General features: G+C 37.2%; 2 protein-coding genes across 2 annotated transcripts in view; one reads left to right on the top strand and one right to left on the bottom strand.

The window, feature by feature from the left end:
• cpamd8 (C3 and PZP like alpha-2-macroglobulin domain containing 8) overlaps positions 1 to 10,618 on the bottom strand; it is a 36,714-nt gene extending 26,096 nt beyond the window's left edge. The window contains exons 1-15 of the mRNA XM_084415921.1: positions 10,389 to 10,618; positions 7,110 to 7,261; positions 6,711 to 6,733; positions 6,467 to 6,632; positions 5,910 to 5,962; positions 5,504 to 5,521; positions 4,813 to 4,867; positions 4,549 to 4,662; positions 4,257 to 4,341; positions 4,065 to 4,173; positions 3,481 to 3,708; positions 3,203 to 3,373; positions 1,312 to 1,440; positions 1,026 to 1,221; positions 216 to 391 (exon numbers count right to left, since the gene is read on the bottom strand). Coding sequence (XP_084272047.1) covers positions 216 to 391; positions 1,026 to 1,221; positions 1,312 to 1,440; positions 3,203 to 3,373; positions 3,481 to 3,708; positions 4,065 to 4,173; positions 4,257 to 4,341; positions 4,549 to 4,662; positions 4,813 to 4,867; positions 5,504 to 5,521; positions 5,910 to 5,962; positions 6,467 to 6,632; positions 6,711 to 6,733; positions 7,110 to 7,261; positions 10,389 to 10,477 — 1,764 coding nt within the window. The 5' untranslated portion in view covers positions 10,478 to 10,618. The remainder of the gene's footprint in view (positions 1 to 215; positions 392 to 1,025; positions 1,222 to 1,311; positions 1,441 to 3,202; positions 3,374 to 3,480; positions 3,709 to 4,064; positions 4,174 to 4,256; positions 4,342 to 4,548; positions 4,663 to 4,812; positions 4,868 to 5,503; positions 5,522 to 5,909; positions 5,963 to 6,466; positions 6,633 to 6,710; positions 6,734 to 7,109; positions 7,262 to 10,388) is intronic.
• A 1,240-nt stretch (positions 10,619 to 11,858) lies between these two features.
• Positions 11,859 to 16,849, top strand: rex1bd (required for excision 1-B domain containing). Its single transcript, XM_084415657.1, has 5 exons — positions 11,859 to 11,983; positions 14,156 to 14,238; positions 14,399 to 14,603; positions 15,082 to 15,170; positions 16,294 to 16,849. The coding sequence occupies exons 1-5, from the start codon at positions 11,981 to 11,983 to the stop codon at positions 16,364 to 16,366; spliced, it is 453 nt and encodes a 150-aa protein (XP_084271783.1). The 5' UTR covers positions 11,859 to 11,980; the 3' UTR covers positions 16,367 to 16,849.
• Positions 16,850 to 17,095: the final 246 nt, after the last annotated feature.

The following is a 17,095-nucleotide window of genomic DNA, read 5'->3' as shown; positions in this document are numbered from 1 at the left end:
CTTGATTAGTAGTAAATCGCCATCACCTGCTTTCAGATGGAGCGGCATTTACTACACAGAGCCGTAGTTCACTGACAAGCTGAGCCATATCGCATTAATTATCACGGACGTATCGCCTGCGAGATGCGCATAACAATGTCATGCGATATATCGCCCAGCCCTACCCTTTAATAAATTATACGCCAGAATAACAATTAGTGAGCAACTCAACCCACCTCATTTTCGAAGCGGGGCTGCACAGGAAGTTGCAGACTATCACTCACACCCTCTCCATTTTCTCGAACATAGTAGACCAGTAGGCGACTGAGAGGGGCCATGGCAGGAGTCACATTGAAATGCAGAACCGACACGCAGCTGTCTGTTTCCGCCTGAGAAGAGGACACACCAGAGTCTGGGCAGACAGAGGACATAAAGATGGACAGAAAAAAATGGGGAGGAAAAAAAAAAAGAGGAAGAAAAGTGCCTTTATGAGCTATTAGTAAGCTTCATTAATTGATTAATTCATGTTCCAAAACATTTTGTTATGAAAATATGCAACATAATTCTTAGTACACAGAACAGAAAACAGAAAGTAACAGAAATGGAAATAACAGTCCATTATAAAATTATCAACAACATGTTAAAAATGAAGAAAATCAAAAAAGGTGAAATACATAATTTCAAACATACTGGGTGAAAATGATATATTTACATTTTTCAAAACCTATGATTGTCAAATAAAGGTAAAAATCACATGTGAACAGAATATTTTTGTTTGTCATTTTCAACTTTATGCAAAAAAGTGGAAATATTATTTAATTTTATTTGCATAAAATTGATACATATATAAATTCATACATACAATTTTAGCTATGGAATTATCTTTAAAAGAGTGACCAAAATCAATTACAGAATGTTATCAAATACAATACATAGCTTTACATGTGATAGAAATGACACTGATTTTATTTTTAAGGACAAAAAGGCCTATTATTAAGTTCATAAACTGAACAAAGGCTTATCGCAGTTATTGCAATAAAACTGACCTGTGTCTTGTGGTGGTTTGGCAGTGGTGTGAATGTTCGTGTCAAAGGTGATGGTAGCTCTCTTTTCACGATTGGCCATGCTCTTGGTATGCCTCTGACCAGACTGCACGATATTCCCACGAGAGGCGATCTCATAGTGCAAGGTGAAATTACAGGGACAGGTGGACTTCAAGGAGATCTCTGCTTCTTTTCCAATCTAGACACATGATTAAAGGTTGTTTAAACTTATAAAATACTTTTGTATATCTTAGCAATCACCACTAATGATACTGGCAATATCTCTTACCATAAGAGGAGCATGGGGACTTAGAAGCTGGATGTGGCACTTGCTCGGTGAATACCAGCTACTGATGGACAGATAGTTGGGGAGATACTGGTCTCCAGCAGGCCTGCCATCAATGGCAGTCACTTTTGACTGCAATCAAAGAGTGAAGAAATTCAAATGAAGTTAGAAATGTAGGGCACTGTGTGTTTCATTTGGACTCTATTTGGTCCTTCTACCAAACTTTTGGTTAACAGCTATGCAAAATAAACAATCACTAGCCGCGTTTCCACTGTCGGGCCAGGGCCGTGCTAGGATTTCTGGCCCGTCGAATACCTTGGGCCAAAGCGGGCCAGCTCGGGCTAGAGGAGTGGTTACGAACAGAGGCGGAGTTCACCTGAGTCGGGAGACGGCAGCGCCGGATGATTCTGTCAGCATTAAAGACTTTTAAAATAATTTAACTCGCGTTCATGTTTGAATGCCTTCTGTTTGTGATGCAAAAGACTATGCGCGCTAACCATTACCATAGTAAACATAGTAAACGCTTGAAGATACGCATAGTAAAAAAACATAGTGAACGCTTGAAGAAATCAGACCAATCATAAAGGCTATCACAGTCATGTTTTTATTTTATCTGTCAGTAGCCTACGTCTCGTCTCTTTATACCGGACTATCATAAAATAAAGCAACTTTTTTTTCCGTGAGCTTCCTCTGTTTCTCTGACTGAAAATATCTGTATGGGAGTCGAGAGAGTGCTAAAGCTCCTCAGGTCGTATTTTTGGTGGCATATATTTGTAGAAATTATCATTCTTTCTAAATGTGATGTAAATATGTCCTGTAACTACCAGATAAACAGAAACAGACGCGACTGAAGAAGTAAGTGTGTCCTCTTTCTTTTGTGAAATAGACCTAACGGTAATTTATTTCTTAGTGACTAATGTGCAGTTTTGACATAAATTAATTCATTATGATCAATGTATCACTTTTTATTGTAAACCTGTGGTAAAACATCGATGCTTGGTTTTTAAAATACTCAAGTAAACAACAAAAATGCCAGCAGACGGCCGCTTTTATCATGTTTGTTTTCAACGCTGTTTCCAGTGATTTCTGATTAAAACTTCCATTTGTTGGTGAAATGATGGGTTAGTGTGACGTTGTTCCAGAGAGGCGTGTTACGGGCGTGTTTTAGTTTAGTGCTGTGGAGCTTCTGGCCCGACAGTGGAAACGCAGGCCCGGTGCTATTAGCCCGAGGTATTAGCCCGGCACGGCCCGTTTAAAGCCCTGGCTCGCACTGGCCCGACAGTGGAAACACGGCTAATAGTAGTTATCTTTCAGATAGCCTTCTTATCAACCACTAACCATACTGTGGTTCACAGGCACCAAACTACAGACCCTGATAGATTTACACTGATCCAAGTATGGATCTTTTGTATTTACCTGTAAGACGGCCTTCTCACTGATCAAACAAACCTTTATGGTAAATAAAACCCAGTTTAGACCAAAACATCTAGTGTGAAAGTGACATTAGAGGCATAGTCCCATTGGCACTTGAGCAACCTTCCTGAACAATGGTACTAGTCATGCATCACCCTTTGCAGGGTTTGAACCTACAACTTTTCAGGGTTAGTACTATCAAATCATAATTAAGGAATCACAAGGTCAGGGGTAGCCAACCCTGCTCCTGGAGGGCTAACAACCTGCAGAGTTTAGCTTCAACCCTAATCCAATACACATACAGCTATTAAATATGTTCAAGATGACTTGATAATCACAGGCAGACCTGTGACCTGGAGCAGGGTTGGTACTAAAGTCTGCAGCAAGGTAGCTCTCCAGGAGCAGGGTTGGCTACCCCTGCACCAGGTTAAACCACCCCCAGAAGAAGTTTCCGCTACATCTCCACATCCCTCCCACTGACCTCCAGCCAGACGTACTGGGCAGCCGTGGGGATGGAGGGGATCTCGAAAGTGGCTTTGCCATTGCGTGAGACCAGTTCGCTGGTGTAGACGTTGTCCTTCAGGGTGAGTTCGGCCTTAACCCGCACTTGCACTCCTTCCGCTGGGCTCCCGTCCGGATAGGTCACCTCAATCTGGGGTCAGTGGTGAAAAAACGATCATTCCAAATTAGGACTGATTAGTAAAAAGGATAAAAGGAAACATTATCTGCTTTCCAACAGAAGACTGATCCTCCTCTCACCATCCCCTTGTAGGGCAGACCAGGTTTGAACTGCTTGCGAGTATCTTTGGAGTACTTGATGTCAATGAGTTGCTTGTGGACTGGCGTAGAATCGTCAAATATGGTCTGCCGCCCACCGTCCACACTGTTCACTGTCACCCACATGTTCACTGCGCCTCGGAAATGGTCTGTAACTTCTAAGGGCATCATGTCCTTTACACAGAGGCTGAAAGTGGCTGAGCCTTTGATCTATGTAAAAGAAAAGAAACTGGTTACAGAGAGTTGCTACTTTTGGTCTTTTGATCTCGACTTGCAGTCTTGTCCATGAAGTCCACAAGAGTGGAAGCTATCTCAAGGAGTTGCTATGGAGTACACCTTGGCAGATAACATATGCAAGCAATGTGCCCTTTTGCAGAGCTTGCACTGGTTTGGACTTCATAGTGGACTTCACAGTCTATATGACCTCAACTTGCATATAGGACAAGGCACTGGTAGACCAGTGCAGAACTTTGCTGTTGAAGGTGGTCAACCAAAGAAGTTTTACTGTTTGAGTAAGTTAAGTATGCTGGTCTTTTCATCAGGGAAATACTTTATTATGCGCTCACCTCCATTGATTTCACCACCGGGTGGCCAACTTCATGTCTGTAGTAGCCTACTCCATTGACTGTCATATTAACTGTTAATTTCCCTGACACTGGCTTTCCAAAGGTGTACCTGGGAGATGGCAGGGTTATTGAGATATTGGAAGTCATTGCAAAATTACTTGTTTAAGATGACAGGCAGATTCTTCCTCTTACCTTGCCTTGACTGTGACCTGTTCACATGAATTGAGGTCTCGAATGTAGGGAGGGGGCTCAATGATGAGCTCAAACTTGGGCATGACTGTTCAAGAAGAAGACCAAAATCAATCATATTCATTCATTTCTATCCATTTTACTCTGACTGAAACTGCAAATTTAGTAAAAAACTTGCATTTTTTTAATTCATGCTTTACAGAATGTTATTGATTTTCCATCTTTTAGAGATTATTTACTATGTTGTGTTACAATTATCTGAATCTGTTCTTGTAAAAGGATCAACACTGCTTACCATACTTTTGCACCTCAAATGACTTGTTGTACGTGTGGCCTTGCATCTCCACGAAAACTAACCATTCCCCGAAGACTGGTTGGTCTGATAGTGGAAAGCTCATATTGACGATTCCTAAGAGACAATAGTGACATTAAAATATCAGCACTATAAATATATCATAGCGATCAAAGCTTATTATATATTGTGACAATGATTGCAACATGATAACAAAATACAACAGCCTGATAACAGCCAAAGGAACAAGACAGTAAGAGTTCTTACCACAACAAACAGACTTCAGATCTTTCCAATGGACTATGCGGGATCCTCTGGGGTCCTGGGTAAACAAAGTGGTAATCTTCAACACTATGAGGTTAAAATAGTCTTTTTCTTACTTATTTGCTTGGCTTAAATCTGGAGGCCACTTTACACTCGTAAAAAGGCAGCATAGAAACAAGCTTGGGAAAACACGTTTCAAATCCAATGATGCTTTTAAACAAACTGACCTTGCCCTGACTCAAAGGGCCAACACTCCAGGAGCCCGTCAATCAAGACAAAACTACACACACCCCGACTGACACTTCCTCCAGCGAGAGCCAGAGGCCGACGGTGCCAAACTAACATAAACATGAAGCATCGTATACATAGCAAACATTTTTTCTGCTCCCCCTTTGGCCATTTGCACAGCTTTCAGAAGAATTTTCTGGAACTAAGCAACAGTGTTTGCCCCAGAGACGCTTCAAAGACCAAGCAGCATGTGGGAAAAAGATGGAAGCTAAGCACAGAGCAGCGGGGGGAAATGCCCCAGGAAGACTCGCTCCCTTTTATCTCCCTAGTCGCCCACAAGCGTCTGCTCCAGGGTCGAACCCAACACCGGCGACCAGTTGTCAAGCTCTATAGCTGTGCAACATGGACCCTGCTGGGAAAGAAACACTCCAACCACAGCAGTGTCCACCCCATGGCCTCCACTCACCACTATGTAAGCGTCAATCTGTAAAACAAAACAAGAAAATGATTAGAGGGATGAGGACGACACATATAACACATATGTATAACTACAGCTACATTAGCCCATCAAGATTTCAATCAATCCTGCAACTGAGAGAAGTTTTACCAGCGGCCAATTTTCAAAAAAGACACATTACAGCTGGAGCCGCTTTTGGAAAAAAGCTTGATTTCAAGTTGGCTCTGGTGAATGTGTTTCTGTAATGTGCATGTTTGTTTGTGTATGAGGGGCATACAGCTAAGCTACCTTTTGCCCCTTTCTGGAAATGCTTGCAGGATAAGCCTTTAGACACTAGATAAATGTTGCTAGTGCTAAAAAGGACAATGCTCCTCTACTACAAAGTGTAATTTAGCATGTAATTTCAGGACTTTACCTTTTCACTGGTTGGCCTTAGGTTTGGCGTGACAGCATACACATTTATAAGAACTAGAGGGGAGAAAAAGAAACAAACAGAAATTAATTCAAATTCAACTTGCTACTTTCTCAAAGCTATTTGTGACACTGGCCAAGCTCGGAATAGCATGCTAATTTCTATGCTATTTTTGCAGCATTTTTAGTATGCACAAAATACAAAACACTCAAATTCTGCTGTATACAGCAAACCATACTTCGTAAAATACTGTATCCCACAATGCAATGCACTCAATCCTTTCATTTCTAGTTTAATGAATGTATTGGAAGTAATATCGAACAAGTTTTTGAAACATAAGAGTTTTGCCACAATTTGAAATTGTGCAGGTGCCATGTGAAGGCAGTGTTTGCAATATATGCACATATTATTTTTTAAAAGTATTAGGAAGTTTACAGTCAGTGTATAGTATGTAGTATGACAGTAATCTGAACATAGCCAGTATCAACCAATAGACATTTAGCGTTACAAACACAGTTAGTGTCATAAGTAACCCATTTGTGTTAGGTGAATGTAGAGACCTTTCTGCAGGGGCTTATAAACTGGCTTGTCAGTCTGGATGAAAACAGTTGAGCCTTTGCTGTCCACTGTCACAGTGGTGTGGTTGTGAAAGATGTAGCCACCCTCATTGAGCTGACGGTTCCCCCAAACCTTCAGATGTGCCTGGCCTCTGAGATCTGATGGCACCTGGGAACATTGTGGTTATTAAGCATACGGTAAATGTCACACTAAGCTCAGGAGAATTGGCTGATGTGATTTGCTCACCTTTATTTTGATGGTGGCTTTATCTGAAATGAGAAAAAAAATGTAAGTGAAACCTGCACAAGCACCCAGATTTCTGAATCAAAACATGAATTTATTGTGATAGCCTATAAGGGGCTTTATTGAACAAAACCTTCATTAAAAACTATGAGTTTGGTTAATTCATGTAGAGTATGTGCCATATATAATTTCTCACAAATGAAAATGAGGCTTAAGTATTGAGGGAATTCACCTTTGGTGCGTCAAGATATTGGTATGTTTGCTTGTTTTTTCACAGTGAAAACTATACTTTAGTTGTTCAAATTTAAATGACATATTTAAGACCCAAGCTCTTGGCACCACAGACGTTACTTTTAGATGCTAAATTGAGCAAGTAAGTAAATTCCCCTACGTAACTCTCACCTCGTACAGTGCCATGGCTATGTGCCACGATCTCGCCCTTGACGCTGAGCTGAAGTTGCACTCGTGTGTCTTCTACTGCATTGAAGATGGTCACGCTCACGGCCTCTTCCACACCGGCACGGAACACAGATGGCGCGGCAATCAGGTAACCCCTGTGAATCAAAGGACGGGAGTACAGAGCAACGGCTGTGTGTGTTTACATCACAAGACTCCAGGTAGCAATTACGCTAACACTTTGTTTAGTCTAGAGCGTACATCTGAATCTCACATCATAGGGCACACAAATCAAACAAACAAGCATCCCGAACCTTACCACTTGGGAAAACATAAAACAAATATCATGTTCAAACATAAACTGGCAAGTGTTTTGTGATTCTTTGTTGCCCAAGTTAGATGTTTTGAGAATGGCGGAACCTTATGACTGATCTCGAAATAACAAATTTCAGAACAATAGTACGTTTTTAAATTAGGCCGTAAGGTGAATATTCGTCGCCAGGGCTGATCATTGGGGCCATGACTACCCAATTTAGTCTGCCAAATGTTTCCTTATTTGCCAAATTGTCCTTGTGGCTTAAATTACAATAAGGGACTAGGGACGGAAAGGGGCTCCAAACAGAACTTGCAGGACCATGACCTGGGTTGTGTCTCACCCCTTAGAGTGCACTCATTCAATCCCACTGCACTGCAATAACAAAATGTACAGTAAAAAAGTCAGCGGCTAGAGAATGGACTCTTCCGGTAAGAGTCACTTCCGTGTTTTTTTTCCTCTCAGTTTCTAGTTTCATTAATCGTAACTATTGGAGCTTACCAGATGAGCACTGCGTTTATTACTATTAAACAGAAAGTACAAACAACGCAAAAGCGGAAGCTATTTTGGAGCACTTTGTGTCTGAATTCACCAGCTCATTTTCAACTTCTTTAAAGGGTTAGTTTAGAGTTCACTCTTCCACCAGGAACAAGACTCGTGTACGGCCGTTACCGGAAGCCAGTGATTATAGTTTATAAAGTTATAAATATGGATACTTTTTCTTAAAACAACGCATTGGTTCGCTTCAGAAGGCCTTTATTAACCCCCAGGAGTCGTATGGATACGTTTTTGGGTGAACTAACTAACCCTTTAAGTGGACTGTATTAGTGGACTAATAATAGTGAATGAGGGTAATCGGGGGGCAATTTCGGACACACTTGTTTTGCCGTATGTATTCTGAGCTAGAAAAGACTATTTAAAGAAGAATATATTAAATAGAAACATTGCCTTTGAAAGCAGCGTGAGTGCGTCACTCACAGTACTGGAGTACTTCTTTTGGTTTTAGTTCAACCTGACAAATATTAGTTTCAATCTCTGCAATGATTAGGCCATTTGATGGTGATTTCTTTTGATGTTTGATGTGTGTAGGCCTTTTCTCTAAGAAAAAAAGTCACAGGGCTTCACAAATCCAATTTTAAAGGTCTATGTAATAAAAACGAATAGGGCTTTCTCAAACACCATGACAAAGGTTAAGGGAACATTATTACACAATTAAGCGACATTAACCTAATTCGTCAGGTGTTTTCCGCCTCTTCGGAATCCAAGCTGTCTAGACTACTGCAAATTTGGTTCAAGTGACCTTAAATGATGAGAAACATTTGGAAGGTGACTCTGACCCATTGCATGCCCATATAAACCCGGGTAACTCAGTGTCCTTGAGTTTTAATAGCCTGCCTGAGTGTGAGATATCAGGTGATTGGCATTACGGTTCAGCGAGGCCAGAGGCAATTTAAGTCTCAAGGCATGAGAAAATCCCTTCCAAGGCATCTATGCGGAATTGACTGCATTTGATCCTCACCTTCCTATCTTACAATGGTCTCATGTGTGCGGTGGGCATAGACCTATTCAGTGTTTACATGATAGCACTCTCTTGTTGAGGGAAAGAACAGCCACAGGCTGACTCGAGAGAATGTAGCTCTTTGTCAAAGAGGTCAAGCTGGTTATTGACCTCTTTCTCTGGTGTTCGAAATACTTGGCACAACCACGTGTAACAGGTACAGACACTGGCACTGAGCTCTGCCCAACCCTGGTATGAAGGATGAAGAAGTTTGTGGACTTCTGTAGTTTCTGGGTCAATTAACCCAACAACATTCCTGTCAACCAATCATTTGACTTAAGTTTAGGGTTAGAATTATGCTTGGGACTTGATAGTTGCTGAGAACTTATTTAGTTACGGGGATTGTAACAGAAATCTGGTTCCAGGACTAATAAAGATGAACAACCAACTTGGCAAAAATCACAATTATCAACGGCGTTATCCAAATAGACCCAAGAACCATACAATGAAAACGTTTCCTGACAAGATAAATATGCTTTGCTCAACCATTGAAGAATCTTTTGAGGTATATAGACCACAACCTTCTAATATAGCCTTGGGAAAGTGAACTGAAGTTTGTTCTAAAGGTTTTTCCTCAGAAGAATTTGAGTAGAATAAATTGGGTCTAATGTAAAGATCAGTACAACATAGCAGCATTGAGGCTGATAATGGAGTGAACTACTTCTTAATTATACTAATAGTGGGAATGAAGGCAATGACATAACCAACTTTAAATGCCTGCAATGTATGAAACATAACTATGACCTCTTTTGAAAGAACCACTTGGGAGTTGACAAAAATGTCCCATGGTAACCTTAGTTTCTATCAAAACAGCAGTTACTGTTACAACAAATTTCAGTTACACTTTATTTTAAGGTGTCAAGTGTTACAGTGTAATTATATATTTAAGTGCCAAGTAATATTAATTAACAACATGTCCTTACTATAGGTTTATGGTAGGATTAGGGTTTGGTTGAGGGTTAGTTGCATGTAATTATGCATAATTTACTGTTATTACTATGGCAAGTACATATAACATTATGTAACAAGGACACTGTAAAATAAAAAGTTACCCAAAACTGTAGTATCTAGGTAAGTACAAGAAAGCTTCCTTGAAGAGAATCCCATATTAGTTTACGTTTACCACAGTGTGTTACACTAGTAAATGCAGTGACTATGGTATTTTGGTAACAACTATGGTGACCATGAACATTTTTGTAACGGATTACTTGTAATTTGTTAGTAACGTCCACACACATAAACAGCTGTGCTGCTGAGTTTATTTGTTGTTGATGCACAAACATTTCCACATGCGCGCGACAATCCGAATCATACTGGTGAGTTATCACCTGACTGAAGTCTTATCAAAACATGCATGCTTGAAATGAAAAAGCGGTTTATATCATCCATCAAATAGCGCTACAAACATACTTACTGTCTTTCTTGTGAATGAACTCCACTCATAAAACACATGAACACAGTCCACAGAGTCCAGGAATTGTGGTGCACATGCAACACTCTCATTTTGTCCCTCGTTTTGTTTTGTAATGAGTCCACAATACGTATATTCCACAAATATATAATTACTATTTCGAGTGCAAACTTAAGTATCCACGAGGGGAAAGCACGAGCCTCCGGTGGAGCGCGTGCTGCGTTTTTATCCCAATTCCCAGTGTTGTGTCCGTGCAACTGATTTTTGAACTCCTCTCCACGCGTAAAGACAATCCCTCTTGGCGTGCCTTATTTATCCGCCTTAGTTCCGATTGCTCATATTTCAGCATTAAAACTTATCTCCATCCACCCCACCCCTTGTGTAGCACGGTATTTAGTGCACATCAGATCCATTGAGCTGAGCTCCACAGCCTAATGTAACAGGGCAGGCTGCTTTTGCCCCTTTGAACTCTCCAGGCTTTTGTCTCATTCAGTGGTGTGTCAGAACAAGTCTAACAAACAGAGCCCCTCTGAGCTAGTAGAGACAAGACTGCACTGTCCCTCAACGCCGATTGGAAGCTTTACAGGTCCGATTGAATGAGACCGAAAGGATCCCAACGTTTTAGTCGTGTGATGTTTAAATTATTTAATGCATGTGATAAATTTAATTATAAAATTAAATATCTTAAATATCTATTTATTTACATTAAAAAGTCTGTAGTTAAAATGTAAAACTTTAACCTGACATGAATTCGTTTTGATATGGAAGCACAATAATGGTGGGAAAATATAGGACATTGGGGCCCCCTAGTGGCGCTTTAGCACTAGACATTTAAAATGAGCTTTTGTGTATACTTGTATTTTTTAGGCCCAATGAATCGATTAAAAACGGTATTCAATTTCCTATTTTAGAACATAAACATCTATTACATGGATTTAGCATGGAGAAGAAATATATAGGCCATTGTGCATAAAAAATATAAATTTAAATATACGCATTTATAGTTATTTTTATAAAAATTTAAAGGGATATAGTTCACCCAAAAATAAAAAAATCTGTTATCCCTTTTCCTTCTTCTGTTGAACATAAAAGACAATATTTTGAAGAATATGGGCAACCAAACAGTTGACGGCACCCATCGACTTCCATTGTATAGGGAAAAATATCAAGTTAATGGCGGCCGTCAACTGTTTGGTTACAAACATTTTTCAAAATATCTTCTTTTATGTTCCACATAACAAAGAAATTCATACAGGTTTGGAACAACTTGAGGGTGAGTAAATGATGACAGAATTAGTACATTGTTACAACAAAATAATGTAAAAAAGAAAAATAAGAAATAAAGAAAAATAAATAAATAGGATTATACATATAACAAGTCAAAATAAACCACATATCAAAATAATATTTTTTCAGTTTTGTGGCCCAGTACGCAAGCATCGTAGTGACGTCACGTGATGACGTTGTCGTCCGCGAACCTAAACAGGAAGTGTTGCCACAGCGTGACTAGACGAGACGATACACATGTTGGGCGAGAGAGTAGATTAGATACATCAGCCAAGCAACGAAAACACTCAAAGCACAGTTTCAGCATCATGGTAAGTTATTGAATATTCAGCCTGCATCATATAATCAGATTCAGGAATAGGAAATGACCAGAAATATATACACAGTCGTGAAATTGCTAACGCTAGTCTATACAGAAACAAATATGTTCAGAAGTTTAATATATTTAAATAAAGTAACGAATATTACATGTACATAAATTAATATTAAAGTTTATATTAACAAATTAATACTACAACATATATAAATACATTCTAATTATATCACTGAGTATTACCATGTTTTGAAGTTTTACCATGGTAATATGGTATACACACACACACACACACACACACACACATATACATATACATATACACATACACATACACATACATACATACACACATATATATATACAGAATTGGCTCAAACTGCTGTTCCACAACCAATAAACAAACAAACAAAAAAACACATTTAAAAAGCATTTAAGTATTCAATCTGAGATGTTAACTGTTATCTATTGAATCCCACAATAATAATATATCAGTAAGCTTAATATAAATAATAAAATCATAATTTATTGGGTACTTTCATTTGGGAGGTGGCTGTCCTGAATCATAACCCCTAAATTTCAACTTATGAAAATGATATTGAAAGAATTTTATATATATATTTATTTTATATTTTCTTTGTAAATCATGAAACTTTATGTAAAAAAAATATATATTTTATATATTCCTGTGTCTCTCTCTCTCTCTCATAGCTACATAGTGAGTAGATAGGGCCCTCCATTTTGAGATAAATGTGTTCAAAAGTCTGAAAATCTGCGTGTAACTTTAAGGAATGTCACTACCAAACACCTTTTTTCTGCAATTAAGCAAAAAAAATTGTGTGTTATTCCATAAAATTTAGTTTTTGTGCAAATGTTCAGAACTGTGCTAGCCAACCATGTGCTGATTAGCATCTTTGAGCTCAAAAGTATCTAAAATGGTCACTACCGAAACGTGGTAAAGTTTCGGATGTGACAATTGTTTTGGTAGTGACAAAGGGAAAATGAAAAAAGAAAAAATGAAAGTACAGTTATGTAAAATCATTCGTATTTTAGTATTTTTTATTATGCAAATCATTAGTGACTTAAAATTTTGTAATGTGATGTGGTCGCGACCAAAACATTACTGTCACTACCGAAACATGGGATGTTTTATCAAAAGAAAGTATATTGAATTATCAACTAAGATATTATTATAGTGTTTGGTTTGATGTATATCCAAACTAACGAATGCTTAACTTAGAAATCAGTATGATAAACTTTGTAGGGATGCACGATATATCGGCCACCATATCGGTATCGGTCATATATGTTCATTTTTAACGTTATCGTTATCGGCCCTATAAGAAAATTTGGCCGAGCGATAAATAATGGATAATTTCCTTCAGCTGAGACACTTCAGATGTTCAACATGATGGTTTTGAATTGATTGAAATATGATTGGAATCACTTCAAAAAGGAAAATACATTTAAGTGCGACATGTGCAACGCAAGTCTGACATATAGCCTAAGCTACATAAAATTATAATGAGAACATCAAAAAAATCTATAAAAATTTGGATTTAGATTTATCGGCCAACATATCGGTTATCGGCTTTCAAATATGAAGAATTATCGGTTATCGGTATCGACCAAAATTTTCATATTGGTGCATCCCTAAAACTTTAACTTTTACAAAGAAAGATTGGATTCAAAATACAACAAATCTCATATATTGCACTTAAAATATTGTTAAAATTGTAATTCTTATTGATTAACCTGTGAAAACCTTTTAATAAAATAGCAAAAAAATTATTTACAAAGTAGATGTAAATAAAATCTTAATAGGTCAATATAAGCCTTCTTATTACATTATTCATTATTGTTTCGGTAGTGACAGATTTGGGGAGAGGAAAAATATTCCAAAACTTTCTGACAATATACATGAATACAATATGAGAATTTACTGCACAATTACTAGAAATGTGTACCTTGGATATTATACAATTTGCATACATACAATATTTGTGAAAAAAACAAAACAATGTCAAGATGTTTTCAACTGTAGAATGGCCCATATATATGATATATATATATCATAAGGGATTCATATTCTTCTTCTATCTAAAGTCTTTTTGATGTTTGTGAATTGTGTCTGTTCTAACTTTGTTATGCATCCTTCATTTTTTTAAAGGCACCTGCAGATTTAAAAAATTTGGTCAGAAGATTTTATGTTCTTCAAGCTGAGCGTGTGGAGGCATACAGGCTATTTGAGGAGTCAGTCTATCTATCTATCTATCTATCTGTCTATCTATCTATCTCTATATATCTGTCTTTCTATTAGTCTGTCTGTATATCAACAGTATATCTATCTATCAGTCTGTCTGTCTGTCTGTCTATCAGGGGTATTTTGAGGTAATACAGTTGTTGTTCTCAGGGGTCATGAGGCGTATTTAAGGACGGGGCCCCACTATGACTTCGAGCACTACAAACAGCTGGTACACGAGATAACCAAAGCATTCTGTGGCATTTCCAAAGAAGTTCTGAAGATTAAAGAGCAACTGCACCAAGACTTCGACCGGCCAGACCTTTCAGAGCACATTGAGAAACTGCAGATTAAAGAGAAAGAAAAGCTAGAGCTGGTGGGCACTTTGCACAAGACTGTATTGTTTTTAAAAATGTTTGGCTAATACCACACTACTTGATACCCAGTTATCATCTCAACAATAGATAAATCATTCTAATTAGCTTTTTTAATTCCATATTTGTGTAACTTTTGGCAGACGGATAAAATAATGAGTGAGCATATATAGCTGGAAATTTATTCAGAACTTTGGAAATGGAAAGTTGAGTGCATTGCATCATGGGATACAGCATTTCAGTCAGTGTATTGATCTTTTATGCATAAGAAGCCATTCTAAGATGTGCACTGTCAAGCATATTTACTAAGGATAAAAAATGTTAGTCCTGCATAACTTCTGCGTCAGCCAATTAGCATGTACTAAAATGATTCTGCTCCTCTAAATTTATTGCATAAAATTAAAATCGTATTGAACCAAATGTATCTGTTCTGTAAGTGTTTACTATTCCTAATGTTTATCTATATTAATGTCTTTTCAGACAGCTAAGTTACAGTTGGCCAAGCAGAATGCCCAAGATCACCCAGAAGATGAGGATTTCCAGGAGAAAGTCCATGAGATCAAACAGGAGTAAGTGCAACGTTTCTTACACACCTGCTAATGTCTAATAAATTGAAAAAAATGACTGGCAACCAGTGTTGGGTGTAGTGCATTACTAAGTAATTCATTTCTGTAATTTAATTACTTTTAACTGGGAAAATAAAGTAAGGGATTAGTCTTAGTTTTTTTTGTCATTTAATTACAGTTATTTCTGATGTAACTGCATTAAATACTTTCAATTCAATATAAAACAATATAAAACTAATTGTAAAATGTATGTTTTAATGAAACAGTTAATGAGCAGTTTCATGTCTATCCTTGTAATGTTCAACTGGTCCAGGTTGATAAGGGACTTATAAAGTAACAAGTAATCTGATACTTTTTAGAGAGTGTAATTAGTACATTAATCTAATTACACTGTTGAAGATGTAATCTTCTAGTAATTAATAATTACTTACCCAACACTGCTTGAAACACAACTGTATTTTTTTTCTTCATATTTTTAAAATGCATTTTTAATATTAATTTGTCATTTATTTACATTTCAATTAATTATTTTTATGTATATAATATAAATAGTGCTGTCAAACAGATTAATCACGATTAATCGCATCTAACATAAAAGTTTGTTTGTGTGTGTGTGTGTGTGTATATATATATAAAATATGTATGTGTGTTTATGTGCATATATATATTGATTAATCGCATGTAACAAGTTTGTAAATATATAATATGTTCGTGTGTGTGTATATATATATACACACACACACACACCTACATGTTATAAATTTACAAACTTGTTACATGCGATTAATCGTGATTAATCAATTTGACAGCACTAAATATAATTATTTTAAGTTATAATACTTCTATATTTAATAATATTACAATATCCTTATCTTTCTATATATCTGTTGTTATATATTGAATATCAATGACAAAAAGCTAATTAATTAATAAAAAGGTAATAAGATTGATTACTGAAATTTAATACAATTAATGCAATAAATATAATGTCACCACTGTATCAATACTATAATGTTTCATCCTGGTTTTGATGTACTTTGTATATCAAGTTAATGATAAAAACCAATTATTGTTGTAAACATCCAAATAAAAATACTCTGTTTCTGTTTCGCTCCATCTCTGTCAGAACAATAAAGAATACGGCCGCTTTGAGTGAGATTCTGCAAGACTTCAAGTATGACTCGGAGGAGCCGGAGTGAGATGTAGTCAGTCTCAGGAGACAGAGATGGATTCAGATCCTCTATGAACTTTCCCTTCTAATGAAGAGTCATCTAAGGTATCAATCGCTGTCTTGGGTGCTTTAAAGATAGACTGCATTGCCGCTGCAGGCTTTGCGAATCATGTATTTATTTAATAGAGTTTGACATCTTTTATTTCATTTTGTTTATGTTCGAAATAGCTTGACATTTTGTTTGTTAAACCAACACATAGTTCATTAAGAGCGTAAAATTGTTCAAATATTGTTTACGATCATATGCATAATAATAGTGTGGTACAAAATATATGAACATTCCTTAAATATTTTTAAGACATTTATACAGACAAAACTATTTTTTACATAATGATACAGTATTTACATGAAACTGCATTACAATTTCCACTTACATGATCTAAACTTGTAATGTGTTTACCAGTTAAAGGGACAGTACACTGAAATGAAATTAAAAGTTTGTCATTATTCACTCACCCTCATGTCATTCCTGTCAAACCTGTATGCCTTTATTCCTTATGTGAAGGTGTTCAAGTTTCAAAAAATGGACACAAAAGCACCATAAAGTGGTCCATGTGATGATATTCTGAAGACTTATGATAGTTTAGTGTGAGGAACAGTTATTTTAGTCATTTGAACTAAATCATTCAGATAAGTTTCATAAACTGGACCAGCAACGAACGATTCATTCAGATCGCTAATTTTCTCATGAACTAGA

The sequence above is a fragment of the Rutilus rutilus genome (genome assembly GCF_951802725.1).
Source record: "Rutilus rutilus genome assembly, chromosome: 8".
Lineage (NCBI taxonomy): Eukaryota > Metazoa > Chordata > Actinopteri > Cypriniformes > Leuciscidae > Rutilus > Rutilus rutilus.
This window is presented reverse-complemented; position numbering and strand designations above follow the sequence as displayed.